Source organism: Heteronotia binoei, chromosome 9 (assembly GCF_032191835.1).
Source record: "Heteronotia binoei isolate CCM8104 ecotype False Entrance Well chromosome 9, APGP_CSIRO_Hbin_v1, whole genome shotgun sequence".
Taxonomy (NCBI): Eukaryota; Metazoa; Chordata; class Lepidosauria; order Squamata; family Gekkonidae; genus Heteronotia; species Heteronotia binoei.
Window position 1 is genome coordinate 118675320 of NC_083231.1, and position 18298 is coordinate 118693617.

Genomic DNA, 18298 nt, shown 5'->3' on the forward strand with positions numbered 1-18298 from the left:
TGCCCTTCAACACAAATGCCCGATCTGTCTGCCCCGGCCAGCAAGGATCTCCCAGAGTTCAGATGAAGGTCTTATTTTCACCATCTGAACCTGAAACATTACGCACGCCGGTTTTTTGTTTTTTTTTTAATAGCAGGAACTCTTTTGCGGATTAGGCCACACCCCCCTGACTTTAAAGCCCTTTATAGTCAGGGGCCTGTCTATCTGAGGGACCGCCTTTCTCCACATGTTCCCCAGAGAGCACTGCGTTCAGGTACAAAAAACATCTATTGTCCATCCCTGGACCAAAGGAGGCTAGGTTGCGTTCGACGCGAGCTAGGGCCTTCTCGGTGGCAGCACCAGAATTGTGGAATGCTCTCCCGGAGGCCGTAAGGGCCCTGTAGGATCTCTCCACCTATAAGACCGAATTGTCTCGACAGGCCTTTGATATCTAACCGGGAGAGAGCTGCCACCCGACATCATATAGAGTTCTAGGTGATCACCGTCAGAAAAGAAGCACTCGCTTATATTGCAGCGACACAGCACCACGAAATGGTTTTTTAAAAGTTTAAATTGTAATTGTAATTATGTTCTCTTGATTTTTATTGGTTTTAACTTGAGAATATGAATGTTGTCAGCCGCCCTGAGTCTGCTTGCGGGATAGAAGTTTAAAGTAATGTATAAATAAGTAAATTATAAATGTAGCCAATCCTCCTGGAGCTTTCAGGGCTCTTAGTACAGGGTCTACTGGAAGCTCCAGGAGGATTGGTTACATCAGGGGGTGTGGACTAATATGCAAAGGAGGTCCTGCTAGAATTCCTTACAGGGCTCTTCGTACAGGGTCTACTGCAAGCTCCAGGAGGATTGGCTACATCAGGGGTGTGTGGCCTAATATGCAAAGGAGGTCCTGCTAGAATTCCTTACAGGGCTCTTCATACAGGGTCTACTGCAAGCTCCAGGAGGATTGGCTACCTCAGGGGTGTGTGGCCTAATATGGAAAGAAGGTCCTGCTAGAATTCATTACAGGGCTCTTTGTACAGGGCCTGCTGTAAGCTCCAGGAGGATTGGCTACCTCAGGGGTGTGTGGCCTAATATGCAAAGGAGGTCCTGCTAGAATTCCTTACAGGGCTCTTAGTACAGGGCCTGCTGTAAGCTCCGGGAGGATTGGCTACCTCAGGGGTGTCTGGCCTAATATGGAAAGAAGGTCCTGCTAGAATTCATTACAGGGCTCTTCGTACAGGGCCTGCTGAGAGCTCCAGGAGGATTGGCTATATCAGGGGGTGTGGCCTAATATGCAAAGGAGATCCTGCTAGAATTCCTTACAGGGCTCTTAGTACACGGCCTGCTGTAAGCTCCGGGAGGATTGGCTACCTCAGGGGTGTGTGGCCTAATATGCAAAGGAGGTCCTGCTAGAATTCCTTACAGGGCTCTTCGTACAGGGCCTGCTGAGAGCTCCAGGAGGATTGGCTATATCAGGGGGTGTGGCCTAATATGCAAAGGAGATCCTGCTAGAATTCCTTACAGGGCTCTTAGTACACGGCCTGCTGTAAGCTCCGGGAGGATTGGCTACCTCAGGGGTGTGTGGCCTAATATGCAAAGGAGGTCCTGCTAGAATTCCTTACAGGGCTCTTCGTACAGGGCCTGCTGAGAGCTCCAGGAGGATTGGCTATATCAGGGGGTGTGGCCTAATATGCAAAGGAGATCCTGCTAGAATTCCTTACAGGGCTCTTAGTACACGGCCTGCTGTAAGCTCCGGGAGGATTGGCTACCTCAGGGGTGTGTGGCCTAATATGCAAAGGAGGTCCTGCTAGAATTCCTTACAGGGCTCTTCGTACAGGGCCTGCTGAGAGCTCCAGGAGGATTGGCTATATCAGGAATGTGGCCTAATATGCAAAGGAGGTCCTGCTAGAATTCCTTACAGGGCTCTTCGTACAGGGCCTACTGGAAGCTCCGGTAGGATTGGCTACATCAAGGGGGGGGTGGCCTAATATGCAAAGGAGGTCCTGCTAGAATTCCTTACAGGGCTCTTCATACAGGGCCTACTGGAAGCTCCGGTAGGATGGGCTACATCGGGGGGGTGTGTGTGTGGCCTAATATGCAAAGGAGGTCCTGCTAGAATTCCTTAAAGGGCTCTTCATACAGGGCCTGCTGTAAGCTCCAGGAGGATTGGCTACATCAGGGGGGTGTGGTCTAATAGGCGAAGGAGTTCCTGCTATTAACAAAGGGGGAGAGTTTAGTGGTGCTCCTTTCCTAGGCAAAGGGCCTGAGAACCACACACTTTTACACCCAGTCCTACTCGAGGTTGCTGTTTTGTGCTCTGCAATGGGAACTTTCAGAAAAGGCGATTTTAATGGATTAGCTGCCGGCCACCTTTGGCTCCGAGGAGGAAAGGTGCTGTATAAAGGTCTCGGAATCAACACATTAATGCAAAATCTTCTTTCCCTCCTCCCCCCGCCTTTGCTCCAGAGAGATCCATTAATTTAAAAATGTGTCATCTGTAAGAGTAATGCTTTCTCAGAGCTCTGCACGGATACCCGCCACTTAACGGAGCTTTCCAGTCCTATTCAGACAGCAAAAAATAAAAAGGTTTTGACGAGGAAGGGAATATGATTTGATCTTTAGAAAGGTAGTCCCCCTGTGCAAGCACCGAGTTGTTGCCAACCCATGGGGTGATGTTACATCATGACGTTTTCTTGACAGACTTCTTTATGGCGTGGTTTGCCATTGCCTTCCCCTGTCATCTACACTTTCCCCCCAGCAAGCTGGGTACTCATTTTACCGACTTTGGAAGGTTGGAAGGCTGAGTCGACCTTGAGCCAGCAACCTGAACCCAGCTTCCGCCGGGATCGAGCTCAGGTCGTGAGCGGAGTTTGGACTGCGGTGCTGCAGGTTACCACTCTGCGCCACGAGGCTCTGTTACAGGAACTTTAAAAGGTAACAAAGGTAGTCCCCTGTGCGAGCGCCAGTCGTTTCTGACTCTGGGGTGACGTCACATCACGACGTTTTCACGGTAAACTTTTTACGGGGTGGTTTGCCACTGCCTTCCCCAGTCATTGAAACTTTACCCTCGGCAAGCTGGGGACTCCTTTGACCGACCTCAAAAAGAGGGAAGGCTGAGTCAACCCGGAGCCAGCTACCTGAACCCAGCTTCCACCGGGATCAAACTCAGCTTGTGAGCAGACCTTACCACTGGCCGCCATGGGGCGCTGTTACAGGAACTTTAAAAGGTAACTTAAAAAGGTCAAGGTAGTCCTCTGTGCAAGCGCTAGTCGTTTCTGGCTCTGGGGTGACGTCACATCACAACGTTTCCATGGCAATTTTTTTACGGGGTGGTTTGCCACTGCCTTCCCCAGCCCTATACAGTTGACCCCCAGCAAGCTGGGGACTCCTTTTACCGACCTCAGAAGGCTGGAAGGCTGAGTCAACCAGGAGCCAGCTACCTGAACCCAGCTTCCACCAGGATCAATCTCAGCTTGTGAGCAGACCTTTACCACTGGCCGCCATGGGGCGCTGTTACAGGAACTTTAAAAGGTAACTTAAAAAGGTAAAGGTAGTCCCCTGTGCAAGCGCTAGTCGTTTCTGGCTCTGGGGTGACGTCACATCACAATGTTTTCATGGCAGACTTTTTACAGGGTGGTTTGCCATTGCCTTGCCCAGTCCTATACAGTTAAGAACATAAGAACATAAGAGAAGCCATGTTGGATCAGGCCAACGGCCCATCCAGTCCAACACTCTGTGTCACACAGTGGCAAAAAAATTTATATATACACACGCACTGTGGCTAATAGCCACTGATGGACCTCTGCTCCATATTTTTATCTAAACCCCTCTTGAAGGTGGCTATGCTTGTGGCTGCCACCACCTCCTGTGGCAGTGAATTCCACATGTTAATCACCTCCAGCAAGCTGGGGACTCCTTTTACCAACCTCAGAAGGCTGGAAGGCTGAGTCAACCTGGAGCCAGCTACCTGAACCCAGCTTCCACCGGGATCGAACTCAGCTTGTGAGCAGACCTTTACCACTGGGCACCATGGGGCTCTGTTACACGAACTTTAAAAGGTAACTTTAAAAGGTAAAGGTAGTCCCCTGCGCAAGCACTAGTCGTTCCTGACTCTGGGGTGACGTCACATCGTGACGTTTTCACGGCAGGCTTTTGACGGGGTGGTTTGCCACTGCCTTCCCCAGTCCTCTACGCTTTCCCCCCAGCAAGCTGGGGACTCCTTTGACCGCCCTCAGCTTGTGAGCAGAATCAACCTTGAGCCGGCTACCTAAATCCAGCTTCTGCCAGGACTGAACTCAGGTCGTGAGTGGAGCTTGGATTGCAGTACTGCGGCTTTACCACAGGCCTCTGTTACGGAAACTTTAAAAGGTAAAGGTGTGTAGTTTCTGACTCTGGGGTGACATCGCATCATGAAGTTTTCATAGCAGACCTTTTACGGGGTGGTTTGCCATTGCCTTCCCCCAGTCTTTGAAACTTTACCCCCAGCAAGCGGGGGACTCCTTTTACCGACCTCAGAAGGATGGAAGGCTGAGTCAACCTGGAGCCGGCTACCTGAACCCAGCTTCCACCCAGCTCAGGTCGTGAACAGAGCTTGGATTGCCGTACTGCAGCTTACCACTCTGCGATATGGGGCTCTGTTATAGGAACTTACCTGGGGTGGAATTCTAGCAGGAGCTCCTTTGCCTATTAGGCCACACACCCCCTGATGTAGCCAATCCTCCTGGAGCTTACAGCAGGCCCTGTACGAAGAGCCCTGTAAGGAATTCTAGCAGGACCTCCTTTGCCTATTAGGCCACACCCCCTGATGTAGCCAATCCTACCGGAGCTTACAGCAGGCCCTGTACGAAGAGCCCTGTAAGGAATTCTAGCAGGACCTCCTTTGCATATTAGGCCACACACCCCCTGATGTAGCCAATCCTCCTGGAGCTTACAGCAGGCCCTGTACGAAGAGCCCTGTAAGGAATTCTAGCAGGACCTCCTTTGCCTATTAGGCCACACCCCCTGATGTAGCCAATCCTACCGGAGCTTACAGCAGGCCCTGTACGAAGAGCCCTGTAAGGAATTCTAGCAGGACCTCCTTTGCATATTAGGCCACACACCCCCTGATGTAGCCAATCCTCCTGGAGCTTACAGCAGGCCCTGTACGAAGAGCCCTGTAAGGAATTCTAGCAGGACCTCTTTTGCATATTAGACCACACACCCCTGATGTAGCCAATCCTCCTGGAGCTTACAGCAGGCCCTGTACAAAGAGCCCTGTAAGGAATTCTAGCAGGACCTCCTTTGCATATCAGGCCACACACCCCTGATGTAGCCAGTCCTCCAAGAGCTTACAGGACTCTTTTTTGTAAGCTTTTGGAGGATTGGCTACATCAGGGGTGTTTGGCCTAATATGCAAAGGAACTCCTGTCAGAATTCCACCCCTGAACTTACCTCGACCTAACCAAAGACGCTCCACAGACAGAGGAACTCAAACGTACTAGGGCAGGGGTGGGGAACAGTGGCTCTCCGGATGTTTTTTGCCTACAACTCCCATCAGCCCCAGCCAGCATGTCCAACGGCCGGGGTTGATGGGAGTTGTAGGCAAAAAAACATCTGGAGAGCCACTGTTCCCCACCCCTGTACTCTTTGTACAACACCGCCACGCCAACAATGATGCGACCTGCATTCTCTCCCTGGATTGGGGCAAACGTTGCAAAAGGAAGGTGTACTTCCATTGTCAGGATCCTTCCAGCCTTGGTCGCCCGGCCCGAAACACCCAGCCGCCCCTGACTTTCCTTCTCGGGAGTCGCGGCCTCATGAAGTTCTAGTTTTGTGAGCCCCGGTCAGCCCTTACCTTGAGGGGCTTGTGGTTGTGCACTTTGTAGCCGTCCGTCACCACGGAGGGCCTCTGGTTCACCACGGTCAGCAGGTGGCGCTGGTGGACCAACGCTTCCTTGAACTCTTCCTCCGTCTTCGTTTCTAGAAGCTTCTGCCGAAAGGTGATGTCGGAAAACATGGTGGCAAACGTCCGGCCCACTTCGGTTGCGGTTTTGGTGCTTTTCTGAGGAAAGGACGACAATCGTGAGGGGTTTCAGCGGTGGCCTGCGATACCGGCGACACCGCCCGAGTCGTCACTTCATTTGATGGGTGATTATTTTGAACTTGTTAGTTACGGGAGATAGTCAAAGGCTGGGTCCAGTAGTAACTAGTGGGATATGAGGGAAGGGGGTGCTTACTCCGGGGTAGGGCTGTGATTGTGTTGGGGTTTTGGCCACTTCACTTCCTGACGTCATGAGTTAATTAATTGTTTGTCAGTGGTTGGACCTATCAGAACGTATTTCCCGCCAGAGGCGAGGTGTCAATATGCACAGTGGCCTGTAAGGAAAAGCCCTAATTGGCTAATCAATACATTTGGGAGGTGGTCTGAGGGAAAGCTTTAGGTTACCATTTATGGCCCTTTGTCTGAAGCCCGCAGATCTCCACGCAGTTGCAGTTTAGACCTGAGAGAGTCAACGTGTAAGTTAGAGGAGTCAGACAGGATATTAAATCCTTTGCTGTTTTCTTAGAACTCCCAGTCATTCTCTTCCCTCACTAGAAAAGGAAACTTAACTTTGTTCGAAGCTAAATCGTGTGCCTGGCTATTATTGTCGTTTTCACTAGGTTCCTCAGCTAAACGCAACATATTTCTGCCATAATATTTTTATTTTTTACATAATAAACAACATAAAAACAATAACACAATAACACAAATGTTATAACAATGCAAAAACAAAAACAATAAATGAAAAATACACATAAACGAACGTTTTGGGGGAAGAGAACTTTGATCTCGTCCTCCTTCTAAGGTCATCTATCAGTTTCATTAAAACTTCTCTTCCATCACCCCTCTCCTTTATTACTGCTATTTCTGCATGTTCAGCCGATCATACATGAGCTGCCAAATCTCTTTACATTGATGTAATTTTGTTGCAAAATTAAAAAGTCCATTTCAGCTATTGCCAACACTTTTTGCACAAATTCTTCTTTCTTAGAAGAAGAACATGATATTGGATTTATATCCCACCCTCTATTCCGAAGAGTCTCAGAGCGGCTCACAATCTCCTTTACCTTCCTCCCCCACAACAGACACCCTGTGAGGTAGATGAAGATATAGGATTTATATCCCGCCCTCCACTCTGAAGAGTCTCAGAGCGGCTCACAATCTCCTTTACCTTCCTCCCCCACAACAGGCACCCTGTGAGGTAGAAGAAGATATTGGATTTATATCCCGCCCTCCACTCCGAAGAGTCTCAGAGTGGCTCACAATCTCCATTCCCTTCCCCCCTCCACAACAGACACCCTGTGAGGTAGATGAAGATATTGGATTTATATCCCGCCCTCCACTCAGAAGAGTCTCAGAGCGGCTCACAATCTCCTTTACCTTCCCCCCTCCACAACAGACACCCTGTGAGGTAGAAGAAGATATTGGATTTATATCCCGCCCTCCACTCCGAAGAGTCTCAGAGCGGCTCACAATCTCCTTTCCCTTCCCCCCCTCCACAACGAACACCCTGTGAGGTAGAAGAAGATATTGGATTTATATCCCGCCCTCCACTCAGAAGAGTCTCAGAGTGGCTCACAATCTCCTTTCCTTTCCTCCCCCACAACAAACACCCTGTAAAGTAGATGAAGATATTGGGTTTATATCCCGCCCTCCACTCCGAAGAGTCTCAGAGGGGCTCACAATCCCCTTTCCCTTCCCCCCGCAACAGACACCCTGTGAGGTAGATGAAGATATTGGATTTATATCCCACCCTCCACTCCGAAGAGTCTCAGAGCGGTTCACAATCTCCTTTACCTTCCTCCCCCACAACAGACACCCTGTGGAGGTGGGTGGGGCTGGAGAGGGCTCTCACAGCAGCTGCCCTTTCAAGGACAACCTCTGCCAGAGCAATGGCTGACCCAAGGCCATGCTAGCAGGTGCAAGCGGAGGAGTGGGGAATCAAACCTGGTTCTCCCAGATAAGAGTCCGCACACTTCACCACTACACCAAACTGGCTCTTAGGTATTTGTGGTGTCTTCCAGTACCTAGCATATATAATTCTTGCTGCCGTAGCTGCATGAACCAAAAATCTAGCTCGTGTCTCAGAAATGGGATTTTGATATATATACTCTAAACGCAACGTATTTCTAACGGATCGTCACCGACGAACACCGAGAGCAACGACACCACCCCTGGCGTGACCAGGACGCAACAGCGTTGAGCTGAGGTGACCCTCTCGCACTCGGGGGCGGGGTTGTTAGTGCAGCACCCTGGCAAATGGAAGCGCTTCCAGGTCATGCCGGAAGTGATGTCATCCTGCAACGATTGCCGGCCCTTTCCTTCGGCCACCCGGTTTCTGCCCTTCGAAAAGGTGAGTGCAGGTGGGCAGTGGGTCTAATTTGGGGGAGCTTGGGTCCCGTTATGGGGTGCCTGGAATAACCTGGACTTAGCAGAGTCCCGTAGAGCGCTATATATTCAAAGAAGCTTTGTGTTGAACTCATTTGCTATGGGGTCCAGATCTGAAATAAAGGAGTCCTCGTCGGGCCAGGCCGTGTGCGTCGTAAAATGTAACGCCGGATAGCAGAGATATAAGCTTTATAAAGAGCACAGATAAGAAGAAGAAGAAGAAGAAGAAGAAGAAGAAGAAGAAGAAGAAGAAGAAGAAGAAGATATTGGATTTATATCCCGCCCTCCACTCCGAAGAGTCTCAGAGCGGCTTACAATCTCCTTTACCTTCCTCCCGCACAACAGACACCCTGTGAGGTGGGTGGGGCTGGAGAGGGCTCTCACAGCAGCTGCCCTTTCAAGGACAACCTCTGCCAGAGCTGTGGCTGACCCAAGGCCATGCCAGCAGGTGCAAGTGGAGGAGTGGGAAATCAAACCCGGTTCTCCCAGATAAGAGTCCCCACACTTAACCACTACACCAAACTGGCTCTCCTCCAAACACAATTAAAGATTTTTTTAAAAAACTTAAAACACGCTTAAACTATTAGCACTCATAAGCCTTAAAGGTGCTTTCTTTGTATCTCTCCTGTGCGATCCAGGGAACTGGACAAAGGAAGCTCTGGCTCTTTCCTTCATTCCCTTGGGGAATAGGAGGGGGAGGAGTCTCAGACAATAGAAGGAAGAGAGGCTTGGCTCAGTAGCTCTGCTGTACAATTGAGAGAGCCTGGCAAAGTAAGCTACTCGTCCCCCTTTCCTCCCCAAGGGAGGAGCCTGAGGCAATGGAGAAAATAGAGTCTTTGCTCTGTAGCTCCTGTGCGATTGAGCAAGCCCTGCAAAGCAAGCTGTGATGCAGAAGGAAGCAAGAGAGAGGGAGAAGGAAGCAGTTGACAGACAGTGGCTCAGGAGCCTGATAGGAGCCCTCCGGGGGACTGATTTGGCCCCCGTACCACATGTTTGACATCCCTGTTCTACCACTCAACCACAGCCCTTCCCCGAAGCAGGCAAAGTCATACCATTTTGGGAGGGGCCAGCACCAGAATGACGTATCTCACTTCGCAGGAGTTCTCCCCCCAGTTCTGAGGCCTCTCCAGCCGGCTGATGCAGACGTGGCGTCGCTGGAGGGACTTGATAGTGCAACTGCCGAAAAGGAGGAGAAACATTTTGAGTAGGGTTTTTTGTTTTTTTTTAAAGCCAACCATGGTGTAGCACACATCTGAGAGAAGGAGGAGGAGGAGGAGAGAAGATGAAGAGGAGAAGAAGAAGAAGAAGGGGAGGAGGAAGAGGATGAAGATGATGAAGAAGAGAAGAAGGAGAGGAGGAAGAGAAGGAGAAGAAAAGGAGGAGGAGGAGGGGAGGAGGAAGAAGAGAAGGAGAAGAGGAAGAGGAGAAGGAGGAGGAGGAGAAGGGGAGGAGGAAGAGGAAAAGGAGAAGAGGGAGAGGAGGAGGAGAAGGGGAGGAAGCAGAGAAGGAGAAGAGGAGGAGGAGAAGGAGAAGGGGAGGAGGAAGAGGAAAAGGAGAAGAAGAAGAAGAGGAGAAGCAGAAGAAGAAGAAGAGGAGAAGAAAAAGGGGGGAGGAGGAGGAGAAGGGGAGGAGGAAGAGGAGAAGGAGAAGAAGAAGAGGGGGAGGGGAGGGGGGAGGAGAAGAAGGGGAGGAGGAAAAGGAGAAGAAGAGGAGGACATGATGATGATATTGGATTTATATTCTGCCCTATACTCTGAATCTCAGAGTCTCAGAGTGGTTCACAATCTCCTTTACCTTCCTCTTCCACACACAACAGATACCCGGTGACATAGGAGGGGCTGAGAGAGCTCTCCCAGCAGCTGCCCTTTCAAGGACAACCTATGCCAGAGCTATGGCTGACCCAAGGCCATTTCAGCAGCTGCAAGTGGAGGAGTGGGGAATCAAACCCAGCTCTCCCAGAAAAGAGTCTGCACACTTAACCACTACACCAAACCGGCTAAGAGTGTGTGACTGGCCCAGGGTCACCCAGCCAGCTGCAAGTGGAGGAGTGGGGAGTTCTCCTGTATAAGAGTCCGCACACATAACCACTACACCAAACTGGCAGCGGGGGTGGGGGAGGGTTTGGAAAGGGGTTCAGGTCTATCATCCCAGACTTGCACAGGTCCGCAGAGGGAGCGGTGAGTTCAAAGGTTTGTGGACTTGAAAAGTTTTGCCAAACAAAAAAAGGAAAGCCCTCAACAAGTGCAGAAAAGGGAGGGATGGTGGCTCAGTGGCAGACCATCTGCTTGGTAAGCAGGAGGTCCCAGGTTCAATCCCCGGCCTCTCCAACTAAAAAGGGTCCAGGCAAAGAGGCATGAAAAACCTCCGCTGGAGACCCTGGAGAGCTATGAATGGGGCTGTGGCTCAGTGGTAGAGCATCTGCTTGGTAAGCAGAAGGTCCCAGGTTCAATCCCCGGCATTTCCAGCTAAAAATGGTCCAGGCAAATAGGTGTGAAAAACCTCAGCTTGAGACCCTGGAGAGCTGCTGCCAGTCTGAGTAGACAAGACTGACTTTGATGGACCGAGGGTGTGATTCAGTAGAAGGCAGCTTCATATGTTCAGATGTTCAAAAAACACTGTTTGAGGATGACGTTCTGAACCGCAGACTCCTCCCCGAGTGTGTTTCTTCGAAGGAGCCCCAGGAAGCAGCAAATGTTAAAAATAGCTTGTGAAACCGGTTAAAGGAGAACTAACTTAACTCCGGCTAACTTCAAACCCTCCCCTCCCTCCTTCCTTTTCCGCTTGCAGGATATGCAAAATGTGTGCGTCTCTTTAAAAGGCTAATGGATTGGAAGCCAGGAAGACAATTCAAACTGTTTCAGATTTTGTCCCCAGGAATTTACTGAACACCCATGGGCAGACCTTTTGCGTATCACAAAACCCACACAATGAAACCCTTCCCAGAGCTGGGGTATGCATTTCGGCAAATCCTGGGTTACCCCTCCCTGCACCCCCAGTTTTAACCCCAAAAATGTTAAAAAAAAAAACCTCCTAAAAAGTTAAAAAAAGTAAAAAGTATTGTGTTCAGTTTTAAGCACCACATTTTAAGAAAGATACAGAGAAGCTGCAAGGAGCACAATAAAGATGGTGAGGGGTCTGGAGACCAAGTCCTATGAAGAAAGGCTGAAGGAGCTGGGCATGTCTAGCCTGGAGAGGAGGCGGCTGAGAGGTGATAGGATCACCATCTTTAAGCACGTGAAGGGCTGGCATCTAGAGCGGGGGTGGCCAGCGGTAGCTCTCCAGATGTTTTTTGCCTACTACTCCCATCAGCCCCAGCCGGCATGGCCAATATCTGGGGCTGATGGGAGTTGTAGGCAAAAAACATCTGGAGAGCTACCGTTGGCCACCCCTGATCTAAAGGATGGTGTGGAATCGTTTTCTGTGGCCTCAGAAGGTAGGGCCAAAATCAGTGGGTTGAAATTAAATCAAAAGAGTTTCCGGCTCAACATTGGAAAGAACTTCCTGACCAATAGAGCGGTTCCTCAGTGGAACAGGCTTCCTCGGGAGGTGGTGGGCTCTCCTTCCTTGGAGGTTTTGAAACAAGAGGCTACATGGCCATCTGACAGCAATGAAAATCCTGTGAATTTAGGGGGAGGTATTTGTGAATTTCCTGCCTTGTGCAGATGGTTGGACTAGATGACCCTGGAGATCCCTTCCAGATCTAGGATTCTATGATTCTAAGTTTCCACCAGCCTCCTCGGGAGGTGGCGGGCTCTCCTTCCTTGGAGGTTTTGAAACAGAGGCTAGATGGCCATCTGACAGCAATGAAGATCCTGTGAATTTAGGGGGAGGGGTTTGTGAGTTTCCTGCATTGTGTAGGGGGTTGGATTAGATGACCCTGGAGGTCCCCTTCCAACTCTGTGATTCTATTATTCTAAATGCAATGTCCGCGCAGCAGCGAATGTTGTGGAAAAACTCTGGACGTTCAAGTGGCATTTTCACGTTACTGTAGCAACCCAAGATGGCCCCCGATGCTATTGCTGTGAGAGGAAGACGGAAGCTGAGTTGATGGGGGGGGGGTAGAGGAGCCAGCAAGGTGGGCGGAAGAGGAAGGTGAAGTCGGATCTCACATAGGTAGAAGCGCGGGGGTGGGGAGGCAGAGAGTTCCCCTCCCTGTGAGTTCTTGCAGGGCTCCAGGCTATACCCCCTGATTTCCAAAGCCCACACGGTTTAATAAATTCAACGTTTTTAATTACAACTGCGCCCAAGTGAGGGGAACAAACAAGGGGATGAGTATGAAAGGGAGCGGGCAAAGTGCCCGTCTGTCACATTCCAGAAAATTGCACGACACCCCCGTTTATGGCATTGAACTGAGGTTCCGAGATTTCCTCGTTAGGCTCGGCGGCAGCGTCTCCCAAGTTGAAAACCTACGTCTGAATGGCGTGGACGCCCTGATTGCGGAACTGGCCTGTGTTAGAACTCGCCAATCAAACTGTGATCCTTGATTAAAGGACGGCAGGCAGGGCTTTGACAGTTGCGGCGACTGCAAGCATAGCTTCAAGAGGGGACTGGATCAACATCTGGAGCAGAGGTCCATCAGTGGCTAATAGCCACAGGGAATAGATGGAACTCTCAGTCTGCGGCAGTGATGCTCTGGATTCTGGGTTCTTGGAGGGGCAACAGAGGGAGGGCTTCTAGTGTTCTGGCCCTCCTGGTGAACCTCCTGATGGCACCTGGGTTTTTGGGCCACTGTGCGACAGAGTGTTGGACTGGATGGGCCATAGGCCTGATCCAACATGGCTTCTCTTATGTTCTTTTGGAGATAGGGGTTCTAGTGTCCTGGTCCCCCTGATGAACCTCCTGATGGCACCTGGGTTTTTTGGCTACGGTGTGACACAGGGTGTTGGACTGGGTGGGCCATTGGCCTGATCCAACAGGGCTTCTTTTATGTTCTTATATGACACAGAGTGTTGGACTGGATGGGCCACTGGCCTGATCCAACATGGCTTCTCTTATGTTCTTATGTGACACAGAGTGTTGGGCTGGATGGGCCATTGGCCTGATCCAACATGGCTTCTCTTATGTCTGGGGCAGTGATGCTCTGTATTCTTGGTGCTTGGGGGAGGGGCCACGGTGGAAGTGCTTCTAGTGTCCTGGCCCCACTGGTAGACCTCTTGATGGCACTTGGTTTTTTTTCCCACTGTGCGACCCAGAGTGTTGGACTGGATGGGCCATTGGCCTGATCCAACAGGGCTTCTCTTATGTTCTTCTGTGACACAGAGTGTTGGACTGGATGGGCCACTGGCCTGACCCAACAGGGCTTCTCTTATGTTCTTCTGTGACACAGAGTGTTGGACTGGATGGGTCACTGGCCTGATCCAACATGGCTTCTCTTATGTTCTTCTGTGACACAGAGCTTTGGACTAGATGGGCCATTGGCCTGATCCAACAGGGCTTCTCTTATGTTCTTATGTGACACAGAGTGTTGGACTGGATGGGCCACTGGCCTGATCCAACATGGCTTCTCTTATGTTCTTATGTGACACGGAGTGTTGGACTGGATGGGCCACTGGCCTGATCCAACAGGGCTTCTCTTATGTTCTTATGTGACACAGAGTGTTGGACTGGATGGGCCACTGGCCTGATCCAACATGGCTTCTCTTATGCTCTTATGTGACACAGAGTGTTGGACTGGATGGGCCACTGGCCTGATCCAACATGGCTTCTCTTTTGTTCTTATGTGACACGGAGTGTTGGACTGGATGGGCCATTGGCCTGATCCAACATGGCTTCTCTGATGTTCTTATGTGACTCAGAGTGTTGGACTGGATGGGCCACTGGCCTGATCCAACATGGCTTCTCTGATGTTCTTACGTGACACAGGGTGTTGGACTGGAGGAGCCACTGGCCTGATCCAACATGGATTCTCCTATGTTCTTTTGGAGATAGGGGTTCTAGAGTCCTGGCCCCCCCCCCTGATGAACCTCCTGATGGCACCTGGGGTGTTTTTAGTCACTGTGTGACACAGAGTGCTGTGGCGGGGGTGGGGGAGAGAGGGAGATGGACAGACAGATTGATGGTATATATTTGGTACACACATCTTTAAGGCTTAGGCAAAAATTCTCAAGTTTCTCCAATTCATCCTTTTTTACATAGTCTTTATTCTCTGAGATCTGCCAGATGAAACACACACATACACACCCCGGTAGATTTTCCATGCTGTGTCCCAGATGAGCCGAATCTCCATTTCAGGACTAATACGGTCTCCACAGTTACAACAACTTATGGTTTTCCCTCACCTTTGCAATGCAAACTTGGATGTAACTGCCAAGGTAGCCCCTACCTGGTTTTTCAGGTGAGCTTTCCACTTTATTTCTGTTGTACACCTCGCGCCATTTTACAATTTAAAATTCATGCTTCCCCCCTCCCCTTTGTCTCAACACATTTTTTAAAATAACAACATGCAGGAGAGTACGTTGATTCGTGACATTACAGCTATTAGCCAGTCAGTTTGGAGCGCAAGCAGCTCCGTTTGCAAATGCCACATATAATTCTTCTTGAACTCATCTCTGGAAAATCAGTTTGTGCGGCAAAATGTGCTTCCAGAGCAGTGACCCCACAGCTGAACACTGAAAAACAGAATGCCTAAATTCTATTAACCATGCATGCAGCTAAAATAAAAAAAAAAAACCCTCAAAGCATTTTCCATGTTCATATTTAAAAAATCACAATAATTAAATGAACCTAATCGCTCTGGAAGAATCTTGAGAGAAGACTTTTGAGAGTCCCTTGGACTGCCAGAAGATCGAATCACTCAGTCCTAAAGGAAATCAATCTTGACTGCTCCCTGGAAGGTCAGATGCTGAAGCTGAAGCTCAAATCCTTTGCCCACCAAATGAGAAGGGAGCGCTCCCTGTAGAAGACTCTTGAGGGTCCCTTGGACTGCAATAAGATCGAATCACTCAGTCCTAAAGGAAATCAATCTTGACTGTTCCCTGGAAGGTCAGATGCTGAAGCTGAAGTTCAAATACTTTGGCCACCCAATGAGAAGGGAGCACTCCCTGGAGAAGACCCTGATGTGGGGAATGACAGAAGGCAAAAGAAGAAGGGGACGGTAAAAGATGCGATGGCTGGACAGAGTTACTGATGTAACAAACACGAATTTGAGTAGACTTCGGAGGATGGTGGAAGACAGGAAGGCCTGGCATGATTTGGTCCATGGGGTTGCAAAGAGTCGGGCTCGACTGTGCGACTGAACAACAACAACAATTATTCTGGAAAGCCTGATTTCATCAAGACGTATTATAGGAGTGGCATGGAGAGAGATTCTGTAATACCACATGCTTCCCCGGTGGTTGGCCAAGGGATTAAACATCTGGAGCAGAGGTCCTTCAGTGGCTATTAGACACAGCTTATTGTTGGAACTCCCTGTCTGGGGCAGTGATGCTCTGTATTCTTGGAGCTTGGGTGGGGTGGGGAAACAGTGTGAGGGATTCTAGTGTCCTGGCCCCACTGATGGACCTCCTGATGGCACCTGGTTTTTTAGGCTACTGTGTGACACAGAGTGTTGGACTGGATGGGCCATTGGCCTGATCCAACATGGCTTCTCTTATGTGACACAGAGTGTTGGACTGGAAGGGTCATTGGCCTGATCCAACAGGGCTTCTCTGATGTTCTTATGTGACACCGAGTGTTGGACTGGATGGGCCATTGGCCTGATCCAACATGGCTTCTCTTATGTTCTTTTGTGACACAGAGTGTTGGACTGGATGGGCCATTGGCCTGATCCAACATGGCTTCTCTTATGTTCTTAAACAGCTGGGGAATGTTCAGGTGGGGTGTATCAGCAACAACAAGGAGCAGTTATCCAGACTGAGGGAGTTTCTCTCAGAAGGCAGGATAGATTAGAAAGTTCAAGGTGGGGGGAAGAGTTCCCTCCTGAAAGCCAAGCATGTGAAAGAGCAAAACTTTTTTTTTTGCATGCCTCAAACTTAAATCATTCTTCACAGCCAGAATGCCACAGACAGCCTTTTAAGTTTGTTTCCCCAGAAAGATTAAAAGGGACCCTTCAGTGGAATATGTTGGCTATCTGTGAGACAGGATGTTGGACTAGATGGACTACTGGTCTGAGCCAGCAGGGCTCTTCTGATGTTCAAATGAAGACTTTGGCCTCTCTGCCATGTTGCTGGCCCTCCAGAGGAACTGGCTGGCCGCTGTGTGAGACTGGAGGCTGGACTAGATGGACCCTCACTGGTCTGATCCAGCAGGGCTCTTCTGATGTTCTTCCCAGGAGAAGGTCTCAGCCTCTCTGCCCTGTTGCTGGCTCTTCAGAGGAACTGGCTGGCCACTGCGTGAGACAGGATGCTGGACTAGATGGACCCTCAGTGGTCTGAGCCAGTAGGGCTCTTCTGATGTTCTTATCAGAGGAAGAAGGCCTTGGCCTCTATGCCCTTTTGTTGGTCCTACAGAGGATCTGGTTGGCCGTTGTGTGAGACAGGAGACTGGACAAGATGGACCACTGGATTGATCCAGCAGGGCTCTTCTGATGTTCTTTTCTGGGGAAGGCCTTGGCCTCTCTGCCATGTTGTTGGCCCTCCTGAGGAACTGGTTGGCCACTATATAAGACAGGAAGCTGGGCTAGATGGTCCATTGCTCTGATCCAGCAGGGCTCTTCTGATGTTCTTCTCTGGGGAAGGCCTCAGCCTCTCTGCCCTGTTGCTGGCCCTCCAGAGGAACTGGTTGGTCACTGTGTGAGACAGGAGGCTGGACTAGATGGACCACTGGTCTGATCCAGCAGGGCTCTTCTGATGTTCTTTTCAGAAGAAGGCCTCAGCCTCTCTGCCCTGTTATTGGCCCTCCAGAGGAACTGGTTGGCCACTGCGTGAGACAGGATGCTGGACTAGACGGACCCTCACTGCTCTGATTCAGCAGCGCTCTTCTGATGTTCTTATGAAGTTTCAACTTTCCACGCAACTGAAGTAAGCAGTCACTGAAATACAGCCAAGTTATGAATGCCAGCATGGGGAAAGAAAGAAAGCTTTCTCTGCGGAAAGTCTACTGTAAAGAACGTTGGCTACAGCCCCAATGGGACACGCTTCATAGCTTGAAAGGAGCCACCTTTGTAGCTGTCATCAACCAAAACATTTGCTTCCGTCTTTGGCACGAGGTCTGCACATCTAGGAATTTCAGGTTTCCAGGGGGGAACTACCTGCCACTCAGAAGTCCCACCTGGCCGCAGTCACCACTGCCACAGTGGAATTCACTGCCAGAGGAGGTGGTGGCAGCTATGTGCATAGACAGTTTCAAGAGGGGACTGGATAAACACCTGGAACAGAGGTCCATCAGTGGCTATTAGCCAAAAGGTACAGATCAGGTGTGGCCACATGTGGCTCTTTCACACATACTGTGTGGCTCTTAAAGCCCGCGCTGCCCCATAGGCCGGCTTGGAGAAGTCATTTTTCTCTTTAAATCACTTCTTCAAGACAAGCCAGCTGGTAGCTTGGAGAATGCATTTAAAGTTAGAGTTGCTTTCTTTCCACCTTTCCCTCCGCTCTGCCATCTATTTGCCTTCCTTTCTTCTCTCAAACATCCATGTCTTGCAGCTCTCCAACATCCGACATTTATTCTATGTGGCTCTAACGTTAAGCAAGTTTGGCCACCCCTAGTATAGATGGAACTGTCTGGGCCAGTGACGCTCTGTATTCTGGGTGCTTGGAGGGGCACAGGGGAGGGCTTCTAGTGTCCTGGCCCCGCTGATGGACCTCTTGATGGCACCTGGGTTTTCCGGCCACTGTGTGACACAGAGTGTTGGACTGCATGGGCCACTGGCCTGATCCAACAAGGCTTCTCTTATGTTATGGCAGGGGCCTTGCCCGTTTTCTTGAAACATGGGGCAGGTGCCACATTGAGGAACATCACTCAGTAAAACCCCTA

General features: G+C 50.2%; 1 protein-coding gene across 1 annotated transcript in view; it reads right to left on the reverse strand.

The window, feature by feature from the left end:
- The window catches only part of SLC4A11 (solute carrier family 4 member 11), a 124946-nt gene that overhangs the window by 74410 nt on the left and 32238 nt on the right, over positions 1–18298 (reverse strand). The window contains exons 4-5 of the mRNA XM_060247417.1: positions 9439–9562; positions 5813–6019 (exon numbers count right to left, since the gene is read on the reverse strand). Of these exons, the coding sequence (XP_060103400.1) occupies positions 5813–6019; positions 9439–9562 (331 nt within the window). The remainder of the gene's footprint in view (positions 1–5812; positions 6020–9438; positions 9563–18298) is intronic.